The sequence below is a fragment of the Perognathus longimembris genome, chromosome 17 (assembly GCF_023159225.1).
Source record: "Perognathus longimembris pacificus isolate PPM17 chromosome 17, ASM2315922v1, whole genome shotgun sequence".
NCBI classification, from domain to species: domain Eukaryota; kingdom Metazoa; phylum Chordata; class Mammalia; order Rodentia; family Heteromyidae; genus Perognathus; species Perognathus longimembris.
This window is the reverse complement of record NC_063177.1, coordinates 54,246,517-54,264,402: the sequence shown is the minus strand read 5'-3', so window position 1 is coordinate 54,264,402 and position 17,886 is coordinate 54,246,517. Positions and strand designations below refer to the sequence as shown.

Genomic DNA, 17,886 nt, shown 5'->3' with positions numbered 1-17,886 from the left:
GGTGGGGGGTGGCCCTCTCCGCCCCCCCCAGAGCTGCAGCAGCCCAAGCTAGAGGGGAGCGGAGCTCTGCGGCCTGTGGGAGCCCGTCCGGCCCGGCCCTGCTTCACAGAGCCCCAGAGGGCAGGAGGAGGGGGCCTGAACAGCTGCCCCCCCCATGCGGGGCCCCAGGCACACATGGGGGAGGGGCAGCCCACTCCCGAGGGGTCCGCGGGGCGGGGCGTTCACACAGGGTGTGGCCCCCTCTCCGCTCAGCCCGAGCTGGCCCTGGCCCCTCTTGACCAGGCCCTGCCCACTGCCCGGTCCCGTCATCTGGCTAGCCCCCCCCCACCCCCACCCCGCATCCAGACTGGCTATGGCTCTCCCCCCCAGAGCCAGTCGCGCCCCGCCCCGCCCAGAGGAGGGCCTGGCTGCAGGCCTAGCTCGCTCGCACCAGCCGGCGGGGTGGCAGAAGCCTGGCGCGGGGGACGGTGGGACTCCAGGCCAGGCTGTGGCCGGCCACCCGCCCCTCCCGCCCCTGCGGCGGCTCCGGAGAGACGCTGCAAGTCCTGCCTTTCTGTTTCTGTTGTAGTGAAACCTTCCACCGTTTCCTTCCCGGACCGTGAAGGGCAAACACAAAACAAAAAACAAAAAAAAAAACAAAAAAAATCACAAAACAAAAAAACAAAACAACAACAAAAAAAAAGATGTTCTAAAGATCCAAGCAACAACAACAAAACTAACCAAACCAAGAGGCATCCCACCGCGTCCAGGTCCTCGCCGGGCACCCGCTGCACCGAGGGAGCGCGCGCCGCAGGGCGCGGGGAAGAGACGGAGGGGCCGGGCCGGGCCGCGTGGCCGGCGGGGGGCTTCGTATCCAGTCTTCCTCTCCCACCCCCACTCCCAGGACTCAGGGTCAGCAGCCCCGCTGGGCAGGAGGGGAAGGGGCGTGGCCCGGCGGCCGCGCCCCGGAGGGGGTGGGGCGGGGAGGGGCCTTGTCCCCGGGGCTGCGGCGTGGGCCACCCGGGCCCGGGCCCTCGGCCATCCAACCAGCAGCCCTGGGGTCCTCCTCCAACGCAAAGGGCTGACGAGGCTCCGGAACTCCAGGGCCCCCGCACCCTGCTCACCCCCTCCCCCCGAGTGAGCGAAGGAAGCCCGTCGGCAGAGGACGCGCCCTTAGCCACCGTCTCCCTTCCCGGAGGAGGCCCTGCGGACCTGTGGGGGGCCGGGGAGCGGTGGACAGGCCAGCAGCACCTCACGGGTGGACGTGGCGGTGCTCTGGCTGAGGGTGAGGGGGCCTGGGTGGGCCCCGCTCCTCTGGGAGGCCGCTGTTCCCGCACCGGGCAGCAGCCGGCCCCCGGGGAGTGGGGGGAGCAGGTGCCGGGAGGCAGGCGGGGGCCCCCGGCAAGGCGGGGGGGGGGGGCTGCAGCAGAAACTTCACGACATCATGGGCTCCCGACACGGCTCCGCTGTCTCATGAACCTTACAACTAAATACAGAAACAAAACCCCACACCTCACTTTATATTCCGCATCAGCTACCGAAGCTATGGAAATGGAAACCTCCTTTTCTACTCGCGTTGTACACAGCCCCGCGCCTGCCTCCGGCTCTGTCCTCTGTACAGAGCCCCTCGCCTTCTGCTGTCTCGGACCCTTTTCCTGCAGCAGCTCAGCCCCCCCCCCCCGGCCCATCCCCACCCCAGGACTGCAGCCGAGCCCCAGGCTTCCTTTCTTACCATTCTGTATGCTTCCAAGGTGTGATCATTCAAACCAACAGTATTATTATTATTAAGATTATTAATAAAGATTTCTTTCTTCAAGCCAGGAATGCTCTTTCTGACTTGGCAGCTCCAGGCACGGGGTTGGGGGCACCAAAGCCTGGGGGGGGGGGGATGTGGAACACCCTCTGGTAAGAACGTAACCCCAGACGGTAGGCTCTTGTGGCCGTGGTCTCTCCTGGGCCTCCGCGGGACAGGGCACGGGGTCATACCACAGTGCCAGGTTGCACTGCTTCGAGGTACATGCTCTTCTCCACCCCCGGGCAGCCTGAGCCTCCCCCCCTTCCCTCCCCCGGGGAGGTGGGGGTGGCTGGATGGGGGCAGGCTGAGCCCCCAGGAGAGCGGCAGGACCCACACCAAGCACCTAAGGACGGGGTGGGGGGAGGGGGGCAGGGGTAAGGCCGTGAGCCACATGTCACCAGACTCAGGTTCTCGTTTCTCCCCGCGTCGGGTAATTTATTTCAGAGTAATCACACCCACCAGAGGGCGCGGGCTTAAACGCTGGCAGATTAATTTCCCCGCACTGGAGCCCGCCCCGCCGGGACGGGGGGCCCCGCTCTCGGCCGCACGCCACGCTCCGCTAGGCCCCTTGCCTTCTAATTGCTTGATCACCAGACTGTGAGGAAATAATTGCCACTATAAATTTCCCCTCCTCTGCAGAAAGCATTTGGAGGCGCTGGCACTGGGACACAGGCATCCTGAGACAAAGGAAGCGGGCACTCACGCGGGGCCCGCCCTGCCCTTGGGGCTCGGGGGGGGGGCAGGTTTGAGCAGAAGAGCCGAAGCTCTGAGACGGCGGCGGAGACGGTGGCTGGTGCGGTGACACCTGCCGGCCACCGCAGGGCTGAAGGAGCCGGGGCCTCCCCCCCCCACCCCCGGGCTCAGCAGCCCCTGTGTCCCCCCCCCCCCCGGGGGCGGCGCCATGCTGGAGGGGAGCGGGGCTGTTTCCAGGGAACGCGGGGACGGTGGGCGGGGCAGAGCCTGGCGGAGGCTCCGGGCTCCGGGCTGGGCGCAAAGCCCTCTCTGGCAAACCCAGTGCGCCCTCCCCTGCACACGGCCGCCTTAGCACCTGGCCGCCGGAGCCCGCGCTGCGGGGTGTCCCGCGGCCTGGCCCGCAAGGGCGGCCTCCGGGTGGGGTCAGCACACCTGGGGGCATGGGGCGTAGACGGGAGGGCTGAGCCCGTGTGACCCTGCCCACGATCACCTCACCCCACACGACACTGGGGGGAGGGGGGTGCCGGAGGCCCCGTGCCACCAGGACTCAGCAGGGCCTCCACAGAGGCCATGGGGGGCAGGAGGGGGGACGGGAAGGGGGGCAGGGGAAGGCAGTGGGCGGGGGCGCCCAAGCCGCTGCTGGCCAGGTGTCTGCGGCGGGGGGGGGGGGGGGGGGGGGCGGGGGCTGTGACGCACTGGCCGCCCTGGCCGCCCCGGTGCCGTCCTTGCTGCCGCCCCTGCCCGCCCCGGGGCTGCTGCGTCTCCTCAGGGCTTCCACTGGCCTGATGTCGCTGGAACAGCAGGCCGCCCAGCAGCACAGGCACCTCCGGGCCTATCACAGAGCACCCGTCATGGGATTCTCGGGGAGCCCTGCGGCCCCTCCCCGGGGGCTTCCTCCCGGGGAAGCGGGGGTGGAGAAAGCGTGCAGAACTCCCGCCGCAAGCCCGGCCCTGCGGCCAAGCAGGGAGCCACAGGCAAGGCCTGGAGATGGGTTTTCCGGGCAGCCGGCGTCCCGTGGCGGGGATCTCGCGTGGCTGGGCCCCGAGTCAGGCGGAAAGCGGTCCGAGGTGAGGAGGCGCTGGGCTTTGGGGCCCAGGACTAGGGAGCGGAGTAGATCAGGGCCGCCCGGCCCCACTCGGCCTGAGGCACCACGAAGCCTTCCCTGGGGACGGGCTCCACCAGGAGCTCCACCCGGCCATCCTGCCCCGGCCCCGCGGCCGCCACCAGCAAGTCCGCCACCCGTACTGGTTGGCAAAAGCCAGGCCCAGGAACGTGGGCTTCTCCGGGCCGGGAGGACCCCCGTCGGGAGAAGCCGCCCTGGTCCTCTGCCACCAGTGGATGCGGAAGCCCCGGGCTTGGCGGAGGGGGTAGGACCAGTGCAGGGTGCAGCCGAGCCTGAGCCCGGCCGGGAGGCCCTCGGGGCCGGAGGCGGGCGGCAGCCAGCGGACCTGTGAGACCGTGACGTCCCGCACCCGCGGCAGCGGGGCCAGCAGGCTGTCGGCATCCACCACCTGCCAGGAGGGGGGGGGGCTCAGACGGCGGGACGCGCGCAGGAGGGAGCCAGCCCCGCCCCCTCGCGGCCCGGGCCCCGCCCCCCCACCCCAGCCTCCCCCTCTCCCCTCGGGCAAAGACGCAACGCACCTGGATCTCCCCCAGGCGACAGACGAAGCTCTCCTCCTCCCCGCCACCGCCGCCCCGGGGCCGGGAGAAGTTCACGAAGAGGTCCCGGAGGAGGCACTGGCGCAGGTTCACCTCATAGCAGCTGGGGGAGACACAAAGGTGTGGGGTGCACTCTGGCGGGAGACCCCAGCAGCAGTTCGAGTGCTCGAGGGCCGGGCCTGGGCCTCGGCTCTACACCTGGGGGGGTCAGAGCCTCTAGGCCCTGCCGGCCCCCTGGCACTGGAAGTTCCCCAAGGGGAGCCCACGCCTCCCAGCACTCCCGTGTGGCCGCCCTGGGACTCACCGCTGGATCCAGCCTCCCTGGAGCTGCTGCCCGCAGCGCCCCACCCACCTGGCCAGCTTGGCGGGGGGCACCCGGAGGGGCCGGGGCCGGTGCCTTGAGCCAGTCTCCGCTGCAGAGGAAGCGGGCGTGAGAGGAGACTCCCAGAGGAAAGCACGGGAGGGGAGCGGGGAAGCCCGGGGTCGCAGATGTCTGAGGACCAGGAAGGGCCTCAGCGGGGCACGGACGGCACAAGGGCCTGGGACTGGCCAGCCTCCCTCTCCCACACCGCCCTCCCCTCCCCCAACTTACAGGCCACTGCCGGCCGGAGGCCCACAGCTAGCCAGAGGCCCACACCTAGCCGGAGGCCCACTGCCCGCTCACCCAGGGGCCCGTCCCTGCCTGGCAGGGGCTCGAGGCTGGCTGAGCAGGAAGTCCTCACACTGCCCCGACTCCACTGACCCCGTCCACACCAGCTCCCACCCTCCCCCACCGCCAGGGCCTGCAAGCTTCCCTTCCCCACCTCCCCGGTACCGAGCCCTCACCGCTCAGCACAGAGATGTTGTCAATGGCACACCCGGCGTCCCCCGTGGTCAGTTCCAAAGCCACCTTGACGTCTGAAGACCCCTCGAGCTTGTACACCATGGACAGGAAAGTCTTGGGCGGCACGGGGACCTGCAGGGAAAACAACCTGGAGAAGAAACTCCGTGTGAGCCGAGGAGGAGGAGGGAAGCCGAGAAGCCGAGCTCACTCCAGACTGGGCCCCAAGCCTCCCGGCCGGGTCCCACGCCCAACCCTATGCGGCTGAGGAGCCACGCCCCGGAACGCCACCTGACCCCGCCGGCACGCGCCACTAGGGACAGCCACGCCGATGGCCCGGGCTGCAGCGGGGATGCCTCGGTCTTCAGGGTGACAAAGCCCACGCCACGCGCTGCCCCACGCCGCACGCCACGAGCCGGCACCGCCACGGGACTCCTGGGCGGGGCTGCGGGGGGGTCTGTGCTCCGTGCTTCAGCCACGCTTCCATGAAACTGTCCTTCTGCCTCTGTCCTCTGCCCTGTCTTGTCTTGCCTCTGCCCCTGCCCCATCCTCTGCCCCGTCCCCTGCCCCAACCTCCCTCCTCTGCCCCCGTTATGTACTCTTCTGCCCCACTGCCCACAATAGGGGTGGCCGGAGGCCCACATGCTGCACCCAGTCACTCACCCACCTCACGGCCACGCTGCCGACCTCCGGCGGGATCACCCCCCGGATGAGCAGGGAGCTGCCGCCATGCCAGGCGTCAGCCAGGCAGCAGTGCGTCTTCACCCAGCCCCGGCTGTGCCCGGCCAACTTATGCTCACCGACAAGGGGCTGCATCTCCTGGGCGCTCGGGTGGTACCAGGGCCCCACCACCTGCTCCTGAAGGAAGGGGGGGGGTGATGAGAAGGCGGAGGCCCCAGAGCAGGGGGGCCTGGGGGCTGGGGGCAGGTGAGACCGCCGCCACTCTCCCCACAGCTCCCTCCCACCCATCCCGGCGGAGGCCCGAGACCCACACACCTGGCCGTAGCAGACCCGCCTCGTCCCCATGCCCAGGCAGAAGGAGGTGGCAAGGGGCAGGGAGCAGATGCTGTGGGTGGGCAGGTAGCGCTCCAGCAGGCCCCAGAACCTGCCGGTGACACGGGGGGGGGGGGGCAGTGGAGAGGGGGCCGCAGCTCAGCCTGCGTGACGGGGCCTCTCAGCACCCCTCAGACTTGAGTTCATCACCCCAGGTCCACCTCGCCCCCCAAGAGGCCTTCCAGGAGAACCAGCACTCCCCAGCCACCAAGAGGCCAGACATGCCAGCGGCAGGGGGCGGCTGCAGACCCCCACCCCTGCCCCTCCTGCCCCCGGGCCTCCACCCACCTGCACCCCTCCCCCCCCCCCACGAGCCCAGGGGAAGCCCTAGCCCAGCAGCCTCACTTGTCCTGGTTCTGGAGGAAATCCCTCTTCTCCAGACACTCATACACCCAGCCAGGGGCAAACAGAGCTGCGGAGAAGCCGTGCTTCCGGATCAGCTCCAGCGACTAGGAGACACAAGCCACGGAGGTGCCCGGTCCAAGCCGCCCCGCACCGGCCCGCCTGCCCGCCAGCCAGCTCGCACCCCTCCCTCCTAGCGCGGGGCTCTTCCCGTCCTTCCGCAGGCCGGCCAGGAGAGAGCGCTAGAGAGGCAGGAAGAGGGTGCGGGCAGCTGGGGGGTGGGGGGGTGGTCCAGCTCACCTCCTCCTCAAACACCTCCCACTGCCTCACTAGTCAGCGCATTCATCTACCCAGCGAGTGCATCCGTAAGACGGAAAACCTCCCTGAGCTGGGGCGGGGCAGGGGCAACACAGCACAGGAAAGGGCAAGACCCATGGCTGACACAAGACCCCACTCTTCCCTCACAGGTAGGTGGACTGGCATCGTCCTTCCTCACTGCTGGAGCGGCAGGCGGGGGAGCCCCACGGGCCCCCACTGGCCCCCACAGGCTCACGTGGAGTGGCTTCCCTGAGAGGCAGCGCACCCCTCCCCCCCCCCGCCCCAGCCTTGGCTACGCCGCCCCGCGCTGGAGGGTCAGCAAGGAAGCCGGGGCCCTGCCCTGGACACACACAGACTCGCAGGAAAGGCTGTGTCCCGGGGGGCTGAGTCCCCCACGCTGAGAACAGCCCCACCTTCTTCCCCCTCGGGGCCGTGGAAGGCCCGCAAGGAAAGGAGCCCACGGAGGGCAGGAAGCCACGGGCCCCAGCCCTGGCACGACGGCGACACCCACCTTATCTGTGTCAAAGCGGCCTCCGACCACCTTCCCCCGCGCGAACACATCCACGCCCACGTACACGTCGGCCAGGCGCTCCCCAACCAGCGCCAGCATCCGCACCAGGTGCTCCTCCCGCCAGTTGTAGTTGGTGAAGAAGCCGTCGCAGGCGTCGAAGAAGACCCTGGGGGGGGTGGGGACAGACACCCATGAGGCCCAGGACGGCAGGCCGGGGACCAGGCAGCTCCCGGCTCGGCAGGACAGGCCGGGCCGCCGAGGCTGGCGTGCTCTTCCAAAGGGCGGAGCTACGCCCAGTCCCCACCCACGATGAGGAGTGTGGGGAAGCCGGGGGCCCCCCCCCCCCGCCCCATCCACCCGGCGCAGGCCCGCACAGGACGCCCCTGTGGGACGGACGGGCCGGGAGCCTCACCGGTTGTGCTCGTTGAGCTCATCCTGCCATTTGAGCTGCCCGCTCTGCACCACGCTGTCGTACCACAGCACCAGGCCCCCGGGGACCTGCCGGTGCAGCTGGGAGGTCAGGTAGCGGAGGAAAGCGGGCGCGTTTCCCACCGCGGCCGGCTGGAGGACGGGAGGGAGAGTCAGGCCCTCGGGAGGGCGGGCCCGTGAGCCAGGACAGAGGCGCCGACTCCCCCCGAGCCCCTCAAACCCCACGGCCTCCAGGAGCAGGGCCAGCCGGGAGAGAAAGGACGCGGCCCGCAAGTCAGGAAGAGAGAAAATGTTCTGGAAGGAGAGGGTGGCTGGGGAAAGGCTGCCACATCCGGCCCAAGGCAGAGTCGGAGACGAGGGGAGCGCCGAGCAGGGAGAGGGGCGCAGCCAAGGGAGACGGGGGGGGGGGAGCGCCAAGCAGGCAGAGGGGTGCGGCCGAGGAAGACGGGGGGAGCGCCGAGCAGGGAGTGGAGCACAGCTGAGGGAGACAGGGGGAGCACCGAGCAGGGAGAGGGGCGCAGCCGAGGGAGACGGGGGGAGCACCGAGCAGGGAGAGGGGCGTGGCTGAGGGAGACGGGGGGAGCGCCGAGCAGGGAGAGGGGCGTGGCTGAGGGAGACGGGGGGAGCACCGAGCAGGGAGAGGGGCGTGGCTGAGGGAGACGGGGGGGAGCGCCGAGCAGGGAGAGGGGCACGGCCGAGGAAGACGGGGGGAGCACCGAGCAGGGAGAGGGGCACGGCCGAGGAAGACGGGGGGAGCACCGAGCAGGGAGAGGGGCGCGGCCGAGGAAGACGGGGGGAGCGCCGAGCAGGGAGCGGAGCACAGCTGAGGGAGACGGGGGGAGCGCCGAGCAGGGAGAGGGGCGCGGCCGAGGGAGACGGGGGTGTGCCGAGCAGGGAGAGGGGCGTGGCTGAGGGAGACGGGTGGGAGGGGGGGGAGTGCCAAGCAGGGAGAGGGGCGCGGCTGAGCGAGCTCTGGGGAATCGGGGAGGCTTCCCAGCGCAAGGTGCATGCACAGGCAGCAGAGCTGGAGCCTCACGCTCTTGTGAGCTGAGGCCTGGGGGCGAGGGGGCCGCGCACAGAAAGAGTGAATGGCGGGACAATGGAGGGGGACAGGAGCCGGGCATAGAGGAGGGGGCATGGGAGGTGGGGGAAGGGGGGCCGAGCATGGTGAAAAGGGGGCGGGAGTTAGGGGAGGGGGTCCAAGCGTGGAGGAGGGGGGACGGGGAGTGGGGACAGGAGGTGGGGGGAGGGGGGCGGAGCGTGGAGGAGGGGGACAGAGGCCGTGCTCACACTCAGTGAGTTCTCGATGTTGATCAGCCAGCCATCAAAACGAAAGAACTGAGCGATCTGCACCAGCTGGTCGGCCACGGCCTGGTAGGAGCGCTGGTCCCCGGCCAGGAAGGCTTCGCAGAGCCGCCCACCCTCCTTCCACTCGGTGATGAAAGTCCCTGTGAGGAGGGGAGGCCGAGGTCGGACGGGAGCAGCGCTCCGGCCAGCGAGGGACCCGCTGCAAGCCTCCTGAGTGTTCCGACTCTCGGACCCCACTTGAGTCATGGGGGGGAGGGGGGACACGCTGGGGTGGCCCTGCAGTGGTGTGGGGTCCATCAACCCAGTGACAGTGTGAATTGGGGCGAAGCGATAGAGGCACCGGACTGGCCAGTCACCATCTAAGTGTCCAGGGGACTCGACGGGTACCCAGAGTGGTCGGTTTCTATCCCTGTGTGTGTGTGTGTCACGCTGCTAGGTAAGCACACTGCCGCCGAATCCCATCCCAGCCCGCAGAGCTGCTGTGCTAGTCACCGCCACAGCAAGTGGTCCGTGGCTGCACACAGTTCCTTCTGTTCCTCTCCAGGAAGGGAGGACTCGGGTCCCAAACCCTGGAACCTCCCCCTCCTCCCCATCACTGGGTCCCCGGCAGGAGTGCCGACGGCCGGGCTCTTACCCAGCACGCTGACGCCGTGTTTGTGGGCAGCATTGGTCCAGCCCACCGGGGGGATGGTGACTGTGTGATGGCTGAAGTACACGAAGATGTCCACGTACTGCCAGTGGTAGAAGGAGTAGGGGGTCTGCACCGAGGCGCCCTGGATGAACCTGGGAGAGGTGCGAGGAGGGAGACAGGAGGACTCGGAGACGGCAGGGAACGCGTGTCCCTGACTGGGGTCTCTCTTCAGTTCTGGCCACTGGCGTGGATGGCGAACCTGCCACGGGGCAGGAGGGAGAAGCGGGAGCAGCCGGGGGGAGGGCCTTTCCCCGGGGCGCGTGCAGCTCTCTGAGCAGGTGAAGGAGAAGCAGCGCTTCTGCCTCCACCTTCTGCTCTGGGCAGGGAGGTCAGAGGTGCCCCAGGGTCCGTTCTCCGGCCTGTGAACGTCAGGCTGCCCCCCCGCCCCCCCGGCGTGGACCCTGATGGCCAGCTCCGCCTCGAGCCTCCTCGCCGTTACCACAGCCAATGCTTGATGGACGTTTCTCGTGGCTGGGAGTGGGAAAGGAGCAGAACCACACTGTGGCCCGAAGCCGAAGCCAAGAGGCCGGGCAAGGCAGCCCCGAGGGGAAGAGCTGTGCCGAGCCAGAGGCAGGGACTGCTGGCTGTGTCTCCCCATCCACCAGATCTGAGGAAGGGGCTCCCGGCTGTGTCCCCCCCATCCATCAGATCTGAGGCGGGGGCTCCCGGCTGTGTCCCCCCCATCCATCAGATCTGAGGCAGGGACTGCTGGCTGTGTCCCCCCCCATCCACCAGATCTGAGGGAGGGGCTCCCGGCTGTGTCCCCCCCATCCACCAGATCTGAGGTGGAGGCAGGTGGACCAAGAGAAGACTGTGCAGCTGAACGAGACAGAAGACGCCACCTGATCCCTGCTCCTGGCAGACAAAGCTTAACTAGGCCCGGGTTCTTCTCCTGGGAAGGGCAGAGCCCAGTTGGAACGGGCATGGATCCCCGTCCAGGGGTCTTTCCACCACAGAGCGCCATCCCCCACCGCTCCCTACAACAGGGCCAAGATCTCAAGGTTGGGGGCGTGCTCACCTGTCCTCCAGGTACCCGCCCATCATGTCATGGCACAGCAGGGTGCGGGGCCTGGGGCCACTCAGGGGAGGCTGGCGGCGCTGCAGGGGCTCCAGGGCCACGTTGAAGCTGTCCTCCATGAGGGGCGTCCAGGCCAGGAGCTCCTCCAGGGAGGACAAGTAAAAACTGATGGGCCTGGCGGTGTCCTTGTCATAATATCTAGCTGGTCCGAGGAGGGAAAGGTGAGAAACCACAGAATGAGGGGCTTGGGGAACCACTTTGACAGTGACGCACAGAGAGCTGGAGGGGGGGTGGGGGGTGCTGGAGGCCGCCCCGGACAGAAGCCCGAGAGCAGGCCTAGAGAGGTCACTTGGTACCCCACCTGCTAACACCTGACTATCTCACCTGGCAAAGGATCTGCGGAGAAACTGACCACTTCCCGAAAGACTGCTTCTGCTCCTTCCTCTTCCTGGTCTTCTTTAATTCTAAGCAAAGAATACACGTATTAAATAAAAGGAAGCAAATGGCGAGGGGCCGCCTGGACACGACTTACACCATTTTCAACAAACCAGGTGCTGGAGCCCACGCTGAAGCGGAGGAGGACAGCCGCGGACCCCTCAGGTCCCCTTTGTCAGTCACCAGGGCTCAGCTTCCATCTGGGCACTAATGCCAACCCAAAGAGCCAAATCCCACACCGAAGGCCCAAGAGAGACACTTCACAGGTACGTGAAGTCAAGAGGCAAGGACTACTGAAATACTAACAAGGTGTCAGGTCCTGACAGAGCAGGTCACGTGTTCTTTCCACTAAGGGTATTTCACAGAACAGTGACGAACTACTCACGTTTGTGGATGGATACATAGGAGGAAAGGGTACCTTTGGTACATTAAATCAAACAGGTTTTGATTTGGGGTTGTTTTTCTGGCAGTACTGGAGTTTGAACTCTGCCTCACATTTGTTAGGCAGGGCTCCACTGCTGAGCCATGCTTCCCAGCTGTGTGTGTGTGTGTGTGTGTGTGTGTGTGTGTGTGTGTGTGCTGGTTATTTATTTTATTTTATATTAGTGGAGTTTGAACTCGGGGCCTGTTCAGCTTGCTTGTTCTGGGAGTGCTCTACCACTTGAGTCATGCCTACAGGCAAGCTTTTTGCTGGTTAAGTGGAGACAGAGTATTGCGGATGTTTTCCACCCCGGGTGGTTTTGAACCATGATCCTCCAGATCTCAGCATCTTCAGTAGCTAGAATTATAAGCGTGAGCCCCTTGTACAAGCTAAACAGCATTTTTTTTTTTTTGGTTACTATTTTCCAGGTAGTGAGAAAAAGCTGCAGTAGGGACCAGAGAAATGGAAGCTGACTTCTCTACTTCTCTAAGTCTTCCACTGCCTGGGGCTACTCCTTCCAACACCAGGCCTGCCATGACACCTGTGAGCCCAGTATCTATCTGGGTCAGGACCCAGGACCTCTGGGACGGAGACTGGAAGAACCAGTGGGGTAGGTGGGAGGAGGGGACAAGTCAAAGTTGGGTTCTAAACGATCCTGGTCCCTCCCGGGTCCAGAGCCTGTTTCCTGACGATTTCCTTCCCCTGTGGCTATGTCCCAGTGGGCCTCTCAGAACGACCCTGGCTGGCCACCTTTGTCACCTGTCATTCCTGCCAGCCAAAACTAGCTTTCTCATCAGCCAGATTTCACTGGGGTGCCCTCTGAGTCACCCAGCAGACTGACCACTTTGGGTTCAAAGAGAGCAGGTTGGTGCTCCTAACTTTGTCCCCAGGAGCGACTGGCCAGGGTTACCGGATGGGTAAATGTCCCCTGTTACAGGGGATGTCCGTGGCCGCTCTGTGTCCCGGGCTGGGCATCACACCCTCTGTCTGCGGCCGCCTTGACCCGGGGGCTGGACGCCCTGATCCCCGGGCTGGACGCCACCCCCTCTGTCAGGGCCGCTCCGACCCCCAGGTGGCCGCCCTGACCCCCGGGCTGGACGCCACCCCCCTGTCCGTGGCCGCCCCGCCCCTGCCGGCGTCCGGGGTCCGCCCGCCGGGAAAGGGGGCCGGGGGCGCGGTCAGGCCTGCAGCCCGTCATGGGGTGGAGGGCGACGTCGGTGGCTCCCACGTGGCCGGGCAGGGCGCGGGGACGGCGGGAGCCCACGGCGAGCCGGTCGCGCGGAGGTGGCCGTGCTTCCCGTGCTGCGCCCGGGGGACCCGCCCGCACGGCCGCCGGGACGACCTCCGCCCGACCCACCTGCGTCCCGGCCGCCGCCCCCTTGGTCGCTGCTCCGGCCCGTCCTGCGTCCCGGCCTCCGGGGCCGCGAGTCCCGGCCGCTGCTGCCGCCGCGCGGCCGCCCGGGGTGAGCATTGCCGGGGCCTCCATGACAGTCCTAGCCCGCCCGCTGCTCGGGCGCCGCGTCACCGGCTCCGAGAGCCAATTGCAGGTCAGGGCCCGCCCCCTGCCGCCGTCCTCGGCCAATGAGGAGTGCGCAGCGCAGCGCAGCGGCCCGGGGAAGAAGTCCACTCGGGCTCCCGAGCGAGCAGGACGCGACTTTATAGTCACGCATGGTGGGGGCGGGGCCGGGGGCGGGGCCTGGAGGAGGGGCGGGGCCTGGAGAGGGCGTGGACTCGGTTCTGCAGTGTGGGGAGCGGGAGCGGGGCCCGGGAGAGGGGCGGGGCCTGGTGGGTGTTGAGTCCCAGGGTCCCAGGAGTCTCCAAACGGCCCCTAACTGCTTACTCAAGCTCTGCCCTCAGCCAACTCCTTTCCTAGCAATTGGAAGTTCATTCCTGAGAGCTGAAACCATCTGCTAGAGATTACCAAGTCAGTAAATGGTGAAAGGAGACCAGGACTGCCCAGGTGGGCAAGGAGAATGAATGTCCACCCCTAACGTTCGCGGCACCTTGGCCAGTCTGTTCCTCCCAGGTGGATGCCCACCTCCCATCTCCACCTCCTGAACGCCTCCTGAAGACGCAGTTCAGACGTCCCGCCCGTCCAGAAAGCCATCCCCCAGACTGGCAATGCTGTCCTGCCAGCGCCTAGTAAATGATCATGTTCCGGAAAAGGTGAGATCTGCTTCTTGTTTTGATGTCAATACCCACAAGTGCCAAGGATTGTGTTCTACTAATGAACAGGAGAAGCAAGACGATAGGGACTCAGAAAAGCATCTGATCTTCAGATAGGATATCTAGAAACAGAACTGTCCTTCTGCACGGTGGATGGCCATTGAACCTCTGCTGGACAACACTCTTGGCATCTCTGAGCTCCTTACAACTTAGCGGGCACCACGGAAGACAAAGAAAAGCAGGAAGGGATGGTGGCCAAGATGTTCAGTGTGCGGAGCGTGTGTGGTTTCTCACTGTCGCCCATTTTTCCACATGCCCAACCAAGCCTGTGGTCCACACCAAATACACCCCTGAACGCGCAAGGCCTAAAGGGCCCCCTCTGCACCCCCGCAGCTCTGGGCCCAGATGGAATTCACAGAAAACCTGACAGTCGCTGTCCCGAACGACGAGGAGATGGGACTGGGAGAGGAGATGGCCTTTCCTTCCTAGCCCCAGCGCTCTGCAGCCTGGAATTTCCGGGCTGGGCTGCAGATGCTACCCAAGCCAAGCTAACCGGGCCTATTTATTGTTGTTGCAGACTTTGAGCTTTACGAGGCCCCACGCTTCCATAAATGCCAAGGGCGGGAGTAACGACTAAGGTCTTTGGAACATAGAGTCTGATCGTGTTGCAGGCTGGCCAGCCAGGCAGGAAGGACAAGCCACTTGGGATCAGAAGACAGTGAGCCGCGGGGCAGGACAGAGCTGGCAGGAGATTACCCCTTGGGGAGCTCTTTGCAGGGCCTTTGATGGCAGCCTTGAGAGGGTGGCAAGGTCAGCAAGCTCAGGTCTCTGTGCTCAGAGCACAAAAAGGCAGAATGGTGGTGAGGTCTCATCTGACCAGGGCTTTGTGAGCCCAGGCAAGACCGTCTAACACAAGGCCCCAGGGACAGAAACAAAGCTTTCCGAGGTGTCCCTAATCTTGGTTGCTGAAGAGTAAGTCACAAAGCTGAGCGCCAGTGGTTCATGCCCCTAATCCTATGTACTTTGAAATCTGAGGATCACAAGTTCAAAGCCAGTCTGGGCAGGAACTTCCATGAGACTCTTATCTCAACCAGCAAAAAGCCGGAAGTGGAGGTGTGACTCAAATGGTAGAACACCCACCTTGAGCAAAAAAGCTCAGGGACAGCACCCAAGCCCTGAGTTCAGGCTCCCCTTCAGACTACAAGCTTTGCATGGCCATTCCCGGCGCAGCCCCAAGAGCTGACAGAAGCCGCAAGAACAAGTTCTGATGTGGGAAGCCAGAAGTGGAGTGATGTGTGAAATTCTGGTTATACCTGCACAGCAAAGGGGCATGACTTCCACTTACCCACTTTTCCCTCTCGAGTCTTACTGGCCGCCAGCAGGTGTGTGGCTATGGTGGCGGGAACTATAGCAACCGTCAGAGACTATGAGACAGAGGTGCCGGTAAACAAAGGAGCAAGACAGAAGCAACCGGGGAGGGAGGTGGGGAGTGAAAACTCAGACCAGGCCTTGCCCTGGGCCTGCTTAGTCCAGGCTCCTCCAGGAGAGAAACAGACTGATTTAAGCTAATACTTCTTTATTTCAGTAGGTGAATCTAACAAAGATGCATGTGTGTAGACACGGATACACCTTGCCGTAGAGTGGCATTTGCTTCCGATAAACCCCATTGCAAGTTGAAGATATTCTAAGTTGGGCACTGCTGTGTCCAGCGCCTCAATGAACAGGCACCTAGAAGATGTGGACACGGTGCGAGAAAGACAGACACAGAGGCCCTCTCGGGAATCAGAGCGGGGGGGCCGGGGGGCCGTGACCCTCTCAGGAATCAGAGCGGGGGGCCGGAGCCCCTTGACTCAGAGGACAAAGGCTCATCCCCAGACAGCGTTTATCATGGAGCATGATACAGGAGGAAAGGCAGTGAACTTTGTACATAGCTAGTGATGAGTAAATAGGTTTCTCTAACACAAAGCGGACATCAATCTGGAAGAACATAAGCTTGCTTAAGCTAGCATCCTGGCGAAGACTAGCTGTCTTCTTATCTTGGTCTGAGAGAAGGGCTCGAAGGCCAAGCAGAGCACACACTCTTCAGCTAACTTTCTCCAGTAAACTAGCTCTCTTCTTATCTTGGTTTGGCAGAAGACTTGGGGGTGGGGCCGGGGCCACCGTTCTCCGCTGCCTGCCTCACTCTGCCCAAGGGGCCCTGGCCTCCTGGGCACACCCCCCACACACACGGTGCCTTCAGCCTCACCTAGGGAGAGCAGCAGTCCCCCACGGGGTGTTGGCATGGACACCTGTAATCCCGGATACATAGAAGGCTGAGACCCAAGGATTGTGATTCAAAGTGAGCCTGGGCAGAAAGGTAAAAACAAAAACAAAAACCATTAACCAGAAAAAAAAAGTCAGCCAGGAGGAGGCATGGTTCAAATGGGAGCTCATCTCACCCACTGTGATTGCTTACAGAAGCAAGTCTGGGGTAATCAAAGATTCAGGACTCTCCTGCCCTCCGCAGAAGCGTCTTGGGAGCGGGCACCAGAACAGCTGTGTGGGCACACCCTGGTGCAAATCCAGTGCAAAGGTGCTGAAGTCCAAGCACCACCCCGGGGGGCCGCGGCACAGGAAGCAGGAACGCGCCGGGAGCAGCAGCCTGCCTCGGGAGCAGCAGCCTGCCTCGCAAGGCGTATTTTGGCTGGCTTGCTGTGGGGCTTTGTTTCCCACCTGCAGATCCTGTCTTGTCTTTTCTCACTGTGCTCCTGCTACAGGACCTCTTTCCATTCCTTCAGGTGGAGCCACATATAGACCTTTCCAACTCTCACTTCCACCCACCGAGCTTCCCGAGCTGCTCAGCAAAGGCATCTTTGTTTGTCTATAGTAGTTGTGCCAGTACAGGGGCTTGAACTCAGAGCCTGGGCACTGTTGGCGAGCTTTTTCACCCAAGGTTGGCACGCTACCACTTGAGCCACACCTCCACTTCCAGCTTTTAGAAAATAAGAATCTCACAGACTTTTCTTCCTGGGCTGGCTTTACATCTTGAGCCTCAAACCTTGGCCTCCGGAGTAGCTGGGATTACAGGCGTGAGCACCGGCCCTCAGCTCTGATAGCCCTTCTTCCTGGCAGATACGGCCTGTTACACCCATTCAGGATGGGGCAGGTTCCCGGGTGTCTGTGGCGTGGTGTTCCGATGGTGCAGAGTGGACACGTGTACTCATGTTTGCCCGCCACGTCCCCTGCCTGTCACAGCTCGGCCCACGCCAAGGTCGTGAACCGGAAGTCCTCTGCGTTTAGCCCATAACTGTCAGGTTTGTCTGTCTTCAGATGCCTTCTGGGAGGAAGCACTTTGAATATGCATCTTGCTTTTGGGTTACTGATCGGGTCGGATTTCTCTTTCTTTCTGGGCCAACTTTGCTAATAAATGTTTCCCTTGAAAAGTATCTGCTCCATCAAGGTTTCAGACTTAGGGGTATTCAGTGGCTCCTAATTCTATTTCTCAAGGTCTTGATTTGAAACACAGCCCTGTCTCCTCTGTGTCCCCTCTGGAGCTGACACCGTTTGTTTGTGTCCCCTTCTTCTTTCTTGTGTTTTTTTTTCTTTTGATGAAGGACTATCAATGTCACAAGCTGTTTCAAGACACAACTGTTTTTTTGTTAGTTTGCTCTTCACTAACTCGTTTTTGTTTTCTGCTGTTTTCTTTGGATTTGCCTTGTTGCCCTTTCTGGGTCACATGGGGGTCTTCTGGCTGATCAGCTTGTTCTGTTGTTTGGCTGTTGTTGTTGATTCTATGCCCGCACTAGGACTTGAACTCAGGGCCCCACGAGGTCTACTGCTAGATTGTTGCCGGGGTAAGGAGGATAGTGAAGAATGACTTGTTAGGAAAGGGAATTGCACCTCCAGAAGGAGGTGGGCGGTTCCGATGCAGGTTGACTCCGGCTGGGGAAGGCGGGGTGGGGGGTGGGGGCCTGTCCCCAGCGGGTCCCGTCCATCCGGGGCTGAGGCGGCTCTGCTGGGTGTGGGCAGGGGAAGGCGGTGCCTTGTGCGTGGGTCCTCCACACCCTTCCTCATTAGCCTGAGCGGGAATGGGTGGGCTCCGGAGGAGGGCACAAGGCCAGCACCTGGCAAACCCGAGGTTCTAGAACAAGGCTGGCAACCCCAGAGCCATTTCCTGGCCCTGCCCAGCCCAGCGGCCCACATCCCGGGTTTGCGTGGCTAAGGTGTTCACGGAGCTCCGAACACGGTCATTTCCACTTTAGCGCCTCC

General features: G+C 64.0%; 1 protein-coding gene across 1 annotated transcript; it reads right to left on the bottom strand.

Moving 5' to 3' along the window:
- Window positions 1–3,419: 3,419 nt before the first annotated feature.
- On the bottom strand, window positions 3,420–13,080 carry Engase (endo-beta-N-acetylglucosaminidase). The gene is given in 16 exon segments (XM_048366535.1): window positions 3,420–3,708; window positions 3,711–3,978; window positions 4,109–4,229; window positions 4,431–4,539; window positions 4,952–5,097; window positions 5,614–5,804; window positions 5,943–6,051; window positions 6,345–6,448; window positions 7,171–7,336; window positions 7,583–7,731; window positions 8,890–9,047; window positions 9,542–9,690; window positions 10,617–10,818; window positions 11,001–11,080; window positions 12,830–12,927; window positions 12,929–13,080. Coding segments are annotated over 16 exon segments (2,223 nt in total). The 5' UTR covers window positions 12,959–13,080; the 3' UTR covers window positions 3,420–3,565.
- Between the last annotated feature and the right edge of the window lie 4,806 nt (window positions 13,081–17,886).